Below are 14,342 nucleotides of genomic sequence, written 5' to 3' on the forward strand. Positions count from 1 at the left end.
ACTTGCAGACAAATAAGTATTCTGCCACTATCCAGAAAACTTTAATTTAAAGCAGTATCTAATATCGAAGAGTTGGAGATGAGACGCAATTGTGGAGCACTGGAAACTTGTGAATAAATATTGGGAAGACTTGATGTGTGAGAATGATCATCTATGGAATGATTTCTCAGGGATAGAGATGTTTCTTGTGATTTTAAATCTTAAATGCATTTGCAGAAAAGTGAAATGACACTGGGTTTTGAGTTCTTCAGTCCAGTAGTTCTGAAATTTTCCTTTTTTTTTTTTTTTAATTAGTGGATTGACTTGTGTTTTCTTTATTGCTGTTGCTAGTTCTCTTCTGTAAGGTCAGAACTGAACTGGGATATTAACCACCTGTTACTTCTTACAGGTGCTGCTTCCAGCAGCTGGTCTCTTGCAACTGCAGGATGTGAAAAGGACTTGCTGTGAATTTTTGGAATCCCAGCTTCATCCTGTCAACTGCTTGGGAATTCGTGCTTTTGCTGACATGCATGCATGCACGGATCTCTTGAACAAGGCCAACACATATGCAGGCAAGTTATCGTTAGCATAGAGTATAGCTTGATATTTGCATGGAGATGCATACATGCTCATGGATTTCATATTTAACCACTCACACTTGCCCAAAGGTAACTGAATTTTATCCAGGATATTTCAGAGATGCATTTTGTATGAATGTCTGTCAGAAGGAAACTTTGGTCTGTAACACAGTTATAATGAGTACAGAGGGGCAGTATTTTCATGGCCTATCAGGTCTATGAAACTTCTAATCCAGAAAGAATCTAGCTTGTTGCTTGAAATTATTTGCACCGTGCCTCAGAGGAGGAATGTAGAAAAAAGAATTAAAACTCTGGTTTTAGAAGAGCAACTGCTAAGTGAGAAAGTCTTGTCTACAGTTTTCAAGGCTGTTGGATGAAGATGAAGGAACATGAGAGCATGTGGGAAAGCTATCTGTAGCCCCTGTACTGCACTAAGGCTAAGGAGTAAGGCAAGAAACGTACCATATGAGTATTGTCTTGTTATTTGTTTTCTGAAAATCTTACTCATCTAGCCCAAGACTGCAAATTTTCTCCTGTATGTGTAGTATCATTCTTTTTGTCTTGACACCAACTTGATAGAGATACATCTTCTAATCAAGCATGTAGCTCAAACAACAAAATATTTTATTACTCCAATTTTTACTTGCCTTCAGAGAACACTTGCCATTATTTCTCATTCTTGGCTGAAAAATCTTTATATAATCTAAATTTTATTGGTAAAAGTACGTTGTCATCATAGACTGTTTTTCATATCTGTGAGTGCACTGGCTCATCAAGGGGCAATTGTTCCCTTTCTTCTTTTGCTGATGAGGCCTCAGGTGGAAAATGCTGAACTGAACTTTATGACAGACGCAAAGAGGCTGAAGGGAATCCAATGAAGTCTAACAAGAACACATTAAGGAAACAGACTGACTTATGCCAAAGGCTGTGAGAGAGAGGAGTTGATTAGGTCAAGAAACTAAAATTCCAGGATGATGAAAAGAAACACATCTTCCTATGCATTAATTAAAAGGAAAAAAAAGGCTGAGAAGGAGTAAGCTTTATTTTTGAGGTGTTTTTAAGATATTTTCACACCTTAAGAAAAAGTTAGCTGTAAAACTAATGCAAGTCAGTCAAGCTGTCTGTGGAAGTTTGGGTCTTTCCAGTGTTGGGTGACTTTAACTGATTGGATGAACTAATGATTTAGATTGATCTAAGTCACACCTGGGTGCACAAAATGATTTGCTGGCTTGCATTTCTATGATTCTGTAAAGGCTAGAATCCTTCCTGTGTTCAAAAAAACATTTTCTGTTGTTAGAAATAGAAATTATTACCAAATTGGTAGCTATTAACATAATCTAGTATGCTACTTTGACTCTTTTGATACTAAGATAGATTGCTTAATGTAGATGACTAAAGCATAAATACAGCTACTTGTGTAAGCTTTGCAAGTTTGTAGCATACCACTGACTAGATCTAATGCTTTAATTTGTTCAAATAGCAATTGTCTTACTATCTTTTTTGTATGTTGAATGCCTTGGGGTCTTGATGTTGGGTAAAGACTGAAGACATTACACTTACTTAATTTTTAATGCAGGTTTTTCACAGTGAACAAAAAAGGCTGTTTTTTAATAGAGTTTAAACTTAATAACCAGGAAATTAGTATATTCTGATTGTACTACTATGGTAGTGAATATTCAAAGAACAGGAAAAACTTATTTTAGAATATACCACAAATTCAGAAATCATGGCTTGTCAGAAATTGAGAGAGATTCTCAGCTATGCCTCTTTACATGCAATTTCCAGTGTCTGTGGAATAGTGGAACAATTCCACAGCCATGGATCTTTCTCTGTCCTTTCAGTATCTACTGGATGTTTCATTTAGGTTACTTTAGGGTCAGCAAAATTCAGCTGCTTTTCACCTAAATATCTTTCCCTCTGTCTTCTTCTAGTGATTTCAGCGTTTTCCCAGTTGTTGAGCTTTGTAAACTTGAGCTCTCCTCTGCCATTTCTTTCAACTACTGTCTTATTTATTCCTCTTTGTTTCTTCCCTCCCCACAGAATTAGTTCTACCTTGAATCTCCCTTCTTTGCAGCGTAAATCAACATCTGCTTCAACTTTCTGCTCTCTATCTACTAAGCTTACTTCACTAATTTTGCAGTATTCTGAAGTCCCCTCTCTTCTCTCCCCCCTTTTTTTTTTTCCTCAGCCAGATTAAATTCCAGTATTCCATCATTGGATTTTCCAATTCGACACATTCTCCTGTATTTTAATCTATCATTTCATCTCTCTCTCTCTCTCTCTCTCTCTCTCTCTCTCTCTCTCTCTCTCTCCACTCTTTCTGTCAGATTCCTCCAGAAATTTCTCCTCATATATGCTTCCATTTTTGTCATCATATTCTTGGAGTCCTTCTGGACCATACCATGAGCTGTCAGCTCCACTCCTACTGTAGCTTCACTGGACCTGTCATGATTTTAAAGCAATGCGCACTCTGTTCTTACTCTTAAGATAAATATGCTGTGTGTGGTTGGAATGTGAGCTTCTTCATTGCCTGGCACTCTCTGCCCTGTCTTTGTTAATCCCTTGTGTTCTGCTGGGCTCAGTTTGAGAGCAGTACGAAAAAGAGAATAAAGAATGAAACATCCTGCAAATGCTGCAGGAAAAAAGACACATTTTTATTGCTTTTCATAGCTTTTATGAAATGAATAATGGCAAATTAACACTCTACTAATTGTTAATAATGTTAAAACTGGAGATCTTCCTGAAATAGAGCCCAAACTGCTTATTTCAGATGTCTAGGTCTAAATAGTAGGCTTTTTATTGCCATTTCAGACCTCAGAAAGATCTTCATGGATGTTTTCAGTTGCTTTCCTTCCAAGTGCATCTGTTTTCAATATAGTTTTTTTCTTCTCAAATTTAGTGGATTATAGTTTCTCTATCAAGAATAGATATCTGAGGAAGAAACAAATGCAGCAAACACATATGGCTAGGTGTTCATTAAAAGAATCCTTGGTTGTTGTCTTATGTGAAACAGCTATATAAAGCAACTGTGCTCAGTAGTATTTCATTATTTTAACCTCATGAAACTGTATGCAAACCATTTATACACCTCAAACCAACAGCAGTAATAACAACAAAACACAATTCAGGAGCTATTCAGGTTGTTTTTAAAACAACTAGCTTTTATAATGCATGCCTTGGGGGAAAAGTTGAAATGAATGTCAGTGTTCTCTGTGGTAACTTCACTTTTGAACTATCTTTGTTCAATTTAGTAGTTGCAGTTGATATTTATGGAAATTAATTTCTAGAAATATAAAATCTAAGGCATTGGCAAGACTATGAGTGCAATACTTTTTGGCTTCTGTACTGTATACAGATTATAGTCTTCCCTCTGAGGGAAGATTTTGTTTAGGCATCCTTTGCTGTGGTAAGAGAGACACTGCAAGCAGAGTGTAGACAACAGAGAAGGATAAGGAAGCTATTAGTTCTATTTGTTGATCCCATGTGGGACTTGCCACTCCTGATGAAAGCGCTTAGGCAAAGAAGGGCTGGCCTCCACTTCTCCTTGCAATGGACTGATCATCAATGTTGCTGGATTTGTCTTCTGACTCCCTGGTTTTCTTTTGTACATTTTCATATCTTTTCAGGTCAGTGTTTTTCCTCATGAATTTTCAAGCATCTAACTGCCATCTTGGCATCATAGCACCTTTTTTTTGCCTGTTCTTGGATGGCTCTGTGTACTTCAAGGCTCTTTCTCACAACTTAACATTTTTTCTTAAAAGTCTGAGCCAAATACATGTGGCTGTGTCAATTCAGAATCAGAGACAGCTGAATTCCCAGGAGCAGACATTTCAGGATTACAGAAGAGGACTATTTGATTGAAAGAATGGCAAAAATATTGTCCTGCGAGAGTAACTAAAATGTATTTGGATGTTTAAATTCTTCCACTTCTTGTTATATTTGCCATTTAATATTGAAGAAAAAGAGCCAGAAAGATAACTTCTGCTAACAGACAACAGTGACATAAAAAGCAAATGATGCAGGTGTAGATCAAAAGTTATGAGAAAACTGAGACTCTGAAGCTGCCTTCCAGTGGGAGTAAGATCCCAAATTGCATTAAAATTGGAGCTTCATAACTATGCGATGGGGCTGGTCCTCAGGCTACTAGATTTCTGTAGTCTGAGAGAGCCATTTATATAGGCATCGTTACCTGATGCTTATCAAAAGATCTGCAAATAGTGGACGCTTGATACAAATTACTTGGAATTAGCTTCCCTTACAATTAAATCTTCTAACTGAGATCCTGGGATAAATTGGAAAGGCTAATTGAACAGCCGTACAAGGCAGTTGGAGCAGAAGAAATACCAATTGTCTTTGATGCTGAAAGCATCTGTTCTTCCTTTTTGTACTGTTCATTATTAGGCTTTTAGCTAAAAGTGGTCTCGATAACCAGCTTTACACAGCAAAGCTGTTTGGCCTTAGTATCATTCTGAGAAACTTCCGATGGGGAATCTTAGCATGAGTTGTGAAGCAGGGACTGCTAGGTTGTACTTAACTGTGGTACACTGCATGCTGCATTCTGGTACTATGCCTAAAACTTGGAGCCCTGACTAGATCTGGAAGCATGCGTGTCTGCTGCAAACTATTCTGGTGTACGTTTGTACTCGTGAGATTTAAAGGACATATTTAGCAGAATCTTTCCTACAATTCTATTCTGAGTAGCAACGTCTGTTGCTATGCTTCTGTTACCTTGGCTGCTATGAGTTTCATGGTGTTCTAAAAAGCAGTTGTTTAAGCATAAAATTAACAAGACAGATTTTTAAAAATTGGTTTCTGCCATGTTTAGTTCCTGACAGTTAAACTGGAAAAGCTTGTCTGGGTTCCTCTTAGCCAGTGCCTTGTGATAAGCTATTAGTAAAGATCTTTTTTCACAAGTCAAAAATGTGACGCTGTGAAGTAATAATTTAAAAATAAAAAAAAGTTAAACCAATTCTTCCTTGAGATGCTTGAGAAATTATCGCTGTTCTTGGAAGTGAATGTAAGGCTCAGATATTTCCAAGCTCCATGCACTGCATCTCTGTAAAATAAAATCAGTTGAGGAAGAAGCTGTGTTTCTGGGAGGTTCCAGCTGGTTTTGTAGCACTAGCACATCAGAAAGGCACAAGTCCTCTGTTTAGCTCAGAAAACAGATTTTTTGATGGAGTAGAAATAGTTGGTCTATAACACAAAAAAATGCTTGCAAAACAGAGTTGAGATATTTGATGGTGATTTTTGTTTCACAAACGAATAGGTGCTGGATTACTGTCATTCAAAGATCTAAAAATATAGGATGATTTTTTTTTTTTTCCTTTCATTAACTGCAACCCATGCCACTGATAAGCTCCAGCCATATTTTTCATGTGCTAATGCAGCTGTGGGAAGATCCACTGGGAGAAGATATCTGGAAGTGTACGATGTATTGAAAAGTTTATTTGGAAATGTATATTAAGTAACATTTTTGTATTCCAGCAGTCAGTGATGCTAAATGATTGAAGCCTGCTGCTAATTGAATAGAAACATAGGCAGTTTTCAGTATGTGGAGACAAGCACTGGGAACAGACATTGCTATAAAACCAAGTAGGAGATGAGTTACAGACTCTTTTTTTGTCACTATTACTCTCTGGAAGGCTTTGCATCTGAGGAAAAGATTTTTCCTTTGCTTTTTGTGTTTAATCCTTTTATTGAAAGGAGATCAACCGGGGGATGTTTATCTGTGCCTATATAAATGAGTGAAGTAGTCTTTGTGAATTAATCCACAAATGTCTGTAGCATGAAGTGTTCTATGCAAACTTCAGATGCAGTGTTTTTTCCTGTGTAACTGAGAAATACAAAAGTAGTGACAATATCTCTCACACTTTTGGACAGGAAAAGCTCCAAAAGGTACAGAAAAAGTAATTGATATCAAATGTCCACTATTTTCAGATCTCTCACCAGGCATCAGATACACGTAAATGGCCAAATCCAGTAGCCAGGAGGACCAGCCCTTTTGGTCAAGCACTTACTACTACTGCATGTAGAATATGGATCTCCAAACTCCTGATGAAAAGTGCCAACAAGTGCTACTTTTACAGCTCCTCTTATCTTCCTTTGCTCTGCATGTTAGCTATGTGTAGTGTACTTCCAAGCATTTTGTTACTAGCTGCTTTCACATTAAGAACTTCCTCTTTGTCTCTCCAGTATGTTCTTGAAGCTGAAGTCCCAACCTACTGGTACAGAGCAGACGAGGACACATCTTCAGCTACCCAGATACAAACTGGGTCTCTGCCAGTTGTGAAAATGTGAAAATCTGGTTTTCATATGCAATTGGAACAGATATTTTAGAAGCTTCTTAAAATTGAGGGATCCTCTTATTTTTAAGGCAGGCAGGTTTAAGTTCTGATGATAAAGAATTATAATTCTACTTGCTCAGAAAGTGGGAATTTGGGAGCCAAGATCCTGTAGCTCATAAGCCAGCTTACTTCCAGGCTGCTGGATTCTCAAGCCAGCTGGCTTCAATATCTAGGTAAAGTAGCAAGAAGTCAGGCAAGATTCCAGTATGAATTTGTGAAAGTTGCACACTGTGTGCAAAATTCTGGAAAAAAATAAGTATTTTATCCTCATATGAAAACTTCCAGCTGGATGATTCTATCTGTCTGCTTATCTAGGAAATCTTAATGACTAAAGTAATGTTATCTATTGCAACAGATAAAAACACAGCTGGTTTGAGATTTTGGAGGGGAGATGCACAGAATGTTTGGTCATGTCAGAAGTTTCATGATGCTTGATGTTAATATCTAGGATTGTCAAACCTTTCAGGATTTGAGTAATATAGAATAATACCAATCCTAACCCAGATGGTAAAAACACCACCCAATATTATTTTTCTCTCATAATTGTTATGAAAGTGAGTCCAAATGGAATTTTTTGAATTCTTTATATGTGATCATATTATTTCAAAGTAAGATGCTGATATCCTTTGTGTTTAAGGAAGCAGAAAGATTTGAATTTCATACACATTTTTATGTAATAGAAAAAAAAGCCTCTTGTCTCCAATGCTTGGTTTTAGATAAACCACCATTGGCAGATTTAATTGGTGTTCCTCAGTTTCCTTATTTTTTTCATTTCTTATTTTGAATGATCCATTTTGTTGTAATTTCAATTGGCTTCTGCCAAACAGTTACCTGTCAATCAGTTAAGATGGTCTCCTTGACAACAAGAAATGCAGTTCTGAAGAGGCAAGTGATTTCACTTTACCTTCCCACTTATTTTTTTTGCATGGATAAAATTTAAATAGCAATGCACCCTCCTACTTCTTGGCCATATGCATTATTTTATGCTTTAAGCACAGAGGTGGCATCCTGTAAAATAGCCTCTTATTTTTTGCTCAAATACTGTATTTTTTTAATAATTTCTCCTACAATTATTTTCCTAGCATGAAGACAGACGATAGCTTCACCTTTGCAAATTAGTTCAAAAATTCTCAGCTTTTTCTCTTTTGGTTATGGGCTGGATTTCTTCTTTTTCCTCACAGCATGTCATAAATCTAAATCACCTTTTGTAAAAAAAAAAAACAACAACAAAAGGCTTTTGTATATAAAATTGAGTATTTCTAGATGATGAAGTGCATCTTGTTGAATGTGATGCTGTTGGGTTGGCTTTCTCAGAGAAAGGTGAAGAGAAAGGCTTCTGAGATTCCGTTTCTGCCTGCTTTTCAACTCAGCTTCTCTGTTCTGTCAGATGTACTGTTTTGTGGTGTTGTCGTTTAAAATTTGGGGTTTATCATGAAACTACTTTATGCAAGTTACATTTTTCAAATTTCTATGTGTTATGTGCTAACAGTAAAATTAAGCAGATATTTATTTTAATAAGTGTACCTCTCAGCATTCTACTCAGGCTCAAGAAACTGCAGATTTGTAGTCTGAAAAGCAGACAGACATAAAGATTGGTAAGGAATAGAAGAATAATGGAAGTGTTATAGCAGTCCATTTGCTTCTCTTCATCCATTCTCTTCCATAGCCTGAAATACTACAGAAAATACTAGTCTGTATTACAAGAGAATGTTGCAGAATTGAAGGATTATCATTACATGTATGAAAAGGCTGGTAGGATAAGAGAAAGGCAAGGACTGTCTACTTAGAATAGAAATTAAGGGTAAAAAGAATAACAGATAATTTTAAGTAGATAGATTGTGACTTTTTCTGTCATTGTATTGAGCACGAGAGCACGTGGATGTTACTGAAGTCTGATCATTGGCAAAACGTGTGTGAAGTTTAGATGCAGGGCTTTTAACTTGATGAAACTAGGGACATATCAGTCAATAATTTAAGAAGTCAGAGGACTGGATTGTGTCTTCCTGAAACTCATTGTTTAATTAAATGTGGTTAAGGTACAATATCATCCTTCTGATTCCCAATCTCTAATTTTTCATAATTATGGTGAGATCTTGATGACAGGAGGTTTTGTTATCATTTATGTATGTTATGTATTCTTGAACTTTTGTCTGAAGCAATGTACATTGCCTGTTTGAAGGTAAGCAGGATGCTGAACTAGATAGAGAACTAGAATTATCATGCTGCCTTAGGTTTACATATTATATATTGCACATTACAAATTAGATAATGTTCTCTAATCTTTACTACAGTTCAAAAAAGCTGTTGTACCTTGAAAAGTCAGCCTGCAACATTGGTCTTGTTAATCTGGAAGCATTCAGCATTCTCTAAAATTTCTTCACAGATTCCAAAGGATGGTTGAGGTGGGAAGGGACTCGTGGAGGTCCCCTGGTCCAACCTCAGCTCCAGCAGGACCACCCAGAGCAGGCTGCACAGGCCCACGTCTAGTTAGCTTTGGGAGATCTCCAAGGACGAGATCCATTGCCTTTCTGGGCAGCTGTTAAAGAAAAAGTTAATGTCAGGCATCAAGTTCTATAGTACCACCAGTGGAGTGGCAGAAAAGGCTTCAGAAAATTCTTTAGTTTGAATATATGTGATAAATTTTTAAAATGTTACTTTGAGTGAATTCTTGAATTTCCTGTAAGAATTGTTCCTTCTAACTTTTGTTAAGCCTGGTTGAAGAGGGTAAAATAGCAGTTAACTGGATGGAGCTACTCACAAAGTAGGTGAACAGCTTACAAAGAAATTTTAAAAGAAGGGAGAAGACAGATGAATAACTGAACCAATAGCTGAATTAGGTTACATGCTCTATGCTAAAAGAAAGCTTCTGGTTCCACAGCTAGTTCATGAAATTTTGTCAGTTTTGTTTAAAAGTTTGAGGCATTGAAAAAAAAAAAAAAAAGAGGAAAAATTAAGTAGCTCCTACGTCTTGTAAAGGCTGTGGTATGTAGTATTTTTATGAACTGAAAGAAGCTCTGAGAGATGCAACAGGATGCAAACCTGTTGGACAGCTCTTTGATTTGATCAACATTCCTCTGTATAACCACTAGTTAGCTGTAATGAATCAGCCCTTGTTCATTTTGAACTGCAGGTTTAAAACATTTGTTAGCAACATACAGGATGCGTTCTTTTTCTGGAACCTTTTTTGCTATATTTGTGTATTTTCAAATATAAAGTTAGGAAAATGAGCGTTAAGTAATCGTCAAGGACAAGCATAGAGTAGAACCACTGAAAACATTAAATTGATATGGTTGCTACTGTTAGAATATATTTTAATATTTCAGTTATTTTAAAGAATATAAATACTATAAGTACTATAACCTATATAAAATGTTAAGCTGCAGCTTCCAAGTATGACAGAGTAGCATACATATGGAATCATATGCACTCTTTTTCTTCTACTACTCTAATGCTTGGTTTGCTGTGACTTAGCACTCTATGTTAATGTACTTTTTTTTCCTCCAAACAGAACAGCACTTTTCTGATGTTGTGCTTAGTGAAGAATACCTCAATCTTGGTGTAGAACAGGTGTGCAGTCTGATATCCAGTGACAAACTTACAATTGCCTCAGAAGAGAAGGTAAGTCCACCTATACTACACTATTCTGATTTTCCTTTTGTATAAGAAAGTAAGCTTGTTCTTACTGCTCCTGAAAACCATCTGGATAAATTCATTGTTTCCTTACTGAAATTAAGCACAAACTGTGCTAGTTTAAAGGATTTTTCCCAAAAGTGTTGTGAGTTTGGTAAAAATTGATTTCCACACGTGAAAATCCTAGAATTGTATTAAATCCCATAATCCTTTGTTCCTTGAACACAAAGACAGTTAAATGGAAATTCCTTCTCATCTTCAGCAGAACGAAGAGAGTATTTGCTGTGAGTCATGTGTACAGGTTTAACCAACTCAGAAATAGCAGTTTGAAGAACAAGTAAATGCCATCTACTAGCTTTGACATAAGCAATCCCAGCAAAGATAAATATATCAAATGCCCATTTTTAATGAGGCTGTTTAGACTAAGTGAAAATTATGCACTGTAAAGGAGATAGCTCGGTAGCTTGATACAACCAAACTTGAATTTGAAGTTGTCGAGGTTCTGCTGTAGCTAGATCTTACCCTGCCAAAGCTTGTGAAACTGATCTTCTGTGAGTCTAGCAGATTTTCTTGAGCCTCAAATGATTTTTTGTTTGTGTAGAGGCATTTGCTTTGAGCCTTTGAATCTAGTAGTGAGCAGTTAAAAATCGTTTTCTGGTGAGTATGTAGTTTGTAGTGACATCTCTGCTCAAATGAACTTAAACTGCATTTTAAAGCATGTTTCAGTGCTGATAATGATGGCTCAGTTGTGTTTCATGCTAAAATATTTTTTCATAATGGAGAAACTCTCCATCTAAGAATAACCTGCTTAAACTGTAATTAACAAAGTCAAGTTGCAGTTCCCGTAATACTCTGAAGGTCCAGATGTTGTTACAATACAATGCTAATAAGGTTTTAATGCTCAAGCATCTAATTAATTGTTGTGAAATACAGGAGGAACTAGACTTGGTGCTGCTTCTCCTGCTAAGATTCCATGATGATAAGTCATTTGAGTGGTGGTGTGGCGTGTCGGTTCTCTAAGACAAGAAGAAAAGGATGAGCACTGTGATATCTCTGCTGTATTGTTTGTTTAGACAGTATTCCTGGGTTTTCAGTATCAATGGTATCACTGTGTGCATTTTGTCAATGCAGCACAACTACCCTTGATTAGATAAATACAGAAATAATTGGGGCTGTAACTGCTCCGGTCTTTTCTTACATTAGGAAAGTAAAATTTATTTTTGGAGACAGACTGATACTTTTGTACTCACGGATTTGTAAGTCAAGGGACTTGCATTTGTTTGTTTTCTGGAAGGTATTTGAAGCGGTGATAGCATGGGTAAACCATGACAAAGATGTAAGGCAGGAGCTAATGGCACGCCTGATGGAGCACGTCCGGCTGCCTTTGCTTTCCCGGGAGTATTTAGTTCAGGTAAGCAAAAAAGAATACTAATTCTTGAGCACGTGAACTCTTGTTTATTTTTTTAATGCCAGGTGGATAGTTTTAAATTTAAACAACGTAATGCATTACTAATGGTAAAAGAAAATAAAAGAAGAAATCACTACCACATGTGCATGCACACATGTATGCATGCACACGGTCAAGTAAGAGATTGACACATAAAGGATGCCACGTGTAATTTATTTCTTTGGATGACTGCTTGTCATGGCATACTAATAGGCTGAATGGTTTAATTTTCTGAGGCCAGGGTAGCTTTCATTTGTAATATGGTCTTTGATACAACAATTCCTAAGAGGATTTTAAGTTTCAGAATTATGTCTGCTAAATTGATCAGGGATTAGTGACAAAGAAGATGTTTCTTTACCTGGTTCACATATGTTAATTTTGTGAGATTACCTTGACTACTTTGGTGTCAGGTCAAATATTTAAGACTGAAAATACAGTTTCACCATTAACATGAATTAACAGCCCCAGTAGTAGGTTGCTAGTATCTAATTTTAGAAATTCTGTCTTCATGATATGAGTTTCTTCCACTTTGTTGTTGCTGGCTGCTTTAAATTCTTTTCTCTCCTCCAGTTTACCTTTAAGTGTTTGTATTTGAAAAGCCAAGAAAGGTCTGATTGTGAGCAGTCACTTGCTATTGCCAAATCCTGTTTCTTACACTTACTAATTAAGAGATTCTACATCTTCTGATTTCTTCTCACTGACTGCATATTGCCAACACATGCATACATTTGTGCCTCAATGGCTAAACTATTAGCTAAAAAGCTAAGGTAATCTGCATTTTTTTCTGATACAGGCCTTATTACACTTCAGAGTATGATTTGTTTTACTTCCTTAACGTGCTCAGATCTTGTTAAACTTCTATTAATAAACAGAGAGTTGAAGAGGAAATATTGGTTAAGAACAGCAGTGCTTGTAAGGATTACCTCATTGAAGCTATGAAGTATCACTTGCTGCCAACTGAGCAACGGGCTCTGATGAAAAGCACTCGAACGAAACTGAGAACACCTGCTAGCCTTCCAAAAGTAAGACCCTTGTTTTTCCAAATTTCTTCAAATTCCATTTTAACAGTTGTGATGACAGCATTACTATCACTTAGTCCAGTAAAATAATTAATATCAGAATAGTTTGTCTAAAAAAATATAAGAAGTGATTAGCTTTACGATCAATATAACTTGTGGAACAATTTTTTTCCTTCCTTCTCTATCTTTCTCTCCAAATATATATTTTGAGGAAGTTCTTCAGCATATGTGAAATACGCAGTGATGATCCTGTTGTTAACAAAGTAAACCTGGTTTAATAATAAAATTAAATTAAAAAATGGACCCATGCTTCTGAGTCATGGCATTTTATTTTTTTCCTAAGTATAACATTCTGTTCATTTAAAACAAATAGTGTCCGTGTGTGTTTAAAGTCTTCTATCCAATGATAAAGAAGTTTTGTTGTGCTCTTATGGCAACTGCAATAATGGAATAGGAGATTCACTTTTTTCCTAGCACTTTTACCTCAAAGGAACCAAATAAGGCTGTTCTATGATGGAAGTTCACAGTACCATTGGACATCAGAGCCACTGAATTCTCCTACCTGCCTTCTGAGTATGAGGTGAAGATAGAGCAGAATCTGCCTCGTTCATGAGAGCTTTAAATTCTTGTTGCTTCCTGCTTTTGTACCTCAGATATTTTCTCTAGACAGAGTTAATAACTGTGTTTTTTGAAAAATGAGTTACGCCTACATTGCAAGGCCCAAATTGCTTTTTTAGGAGGGTCACCCTTTGGTTTTTAAAAACAAGTGCTCTCATATTTACAAGTAATTAATAAATATCATCTCCCTTTCAGTTGATGATGGTAGTTGGAGGACAGGCACCAAAGGCAATTCGCAGTGTTGAATGCTATGATTTTAAAGAGGAACGCTGGCATCAGGTGGCTGAGTTGCCTTCCAGAAGATGTAGAGCAGGTAAATAACGTCCAATATTATGTTGCATTGCTTAATGCTTCAGACTTTAGCTGTCTTCGAGTATTGGAAGGCCACAATGAGGTCTCTCTGGAGCCTTGTCTTCTCCAAGCTAAACAAGCCCAGTTCCCTCAACCTTTCCTCACAGGAGAGGTGCTCCAGCCCTTTATCAGCCCACTGATCATCTCAGTGCCCTCCTCTGGACCCGCTCCAAGAGCTCCACGTCCTTCCTGTGCTGGGAGCCCCAGGCCTGGATGCAGTGCTGCAGATGGGGAATGATGTACTTGCTAATCTAGATACACACAAGTTTGATAATTTGAATTTAATTTGTATTTCAGCTCATAATCTGAGAATAAATTACATCAACTGCCAGCGATACAGAGGATAAATACATGAAAATACTAATACATTATA

The 14,342-nt window shown here is 36.7% G+C and overlaps 1 protein-coding gene across 4 annotated transcripts in view; it reads left to right on the forward strand.

Moving 5' to 3' along the window:
- KLHL2 (kelch like family member 2) overlaps positions 1–14,342 on the forward strand; it is a 58,225-nt gene that overhangs the window by 35,205 nt on the left and 8,678 nt on the right. For 3 of the 4 annotated variants that reach the window (XR_014882810.1, XM_085222030.1, XM_010709470.4), the window contains 5 exons: positions 389–551; positions 10,413–10,522; positions 11,829–11,945; positions 12,854–13,003; positions 13,814–13,931. Coding sequence is in view for 3 of the 4 variants with exons in the window: in XM_085222030.1 (XP_085078156.1) it covers positions 389–551; positions 10,413–10,522; positions 11,829–11,945; positions 12,854–13,003; positions 13,814–13,931 (658 nt within the window). In the remaining variant the exon portion in view is untranslated. The remainder of the gene's footprint in view (positions 1–388; positions 552–10,412; positions 10,523–11,828; positions 11,946–12,853; positions 13,004–13,813; positions 13,932–14,342) is intronic. The other variant, XM_085222031.1, reaches the window with a different exon arrangement.

Source organism: Meleagris gallopavo, chromosome 4 (genome assembly GCF_905368555.1).
Source record: "Meleagris gallopavo chromosome 4, MGAL_WU_HG_1.1, whole genome shotgun sequence".
In the NCBI taxonomy this organism is placed as follows: domain Eukaryota; kingdom Metazoa; phylum Chordata; class Aves; order Galliformes; family Phasianidae; genus Meleagris; species Meleagris gallopavo.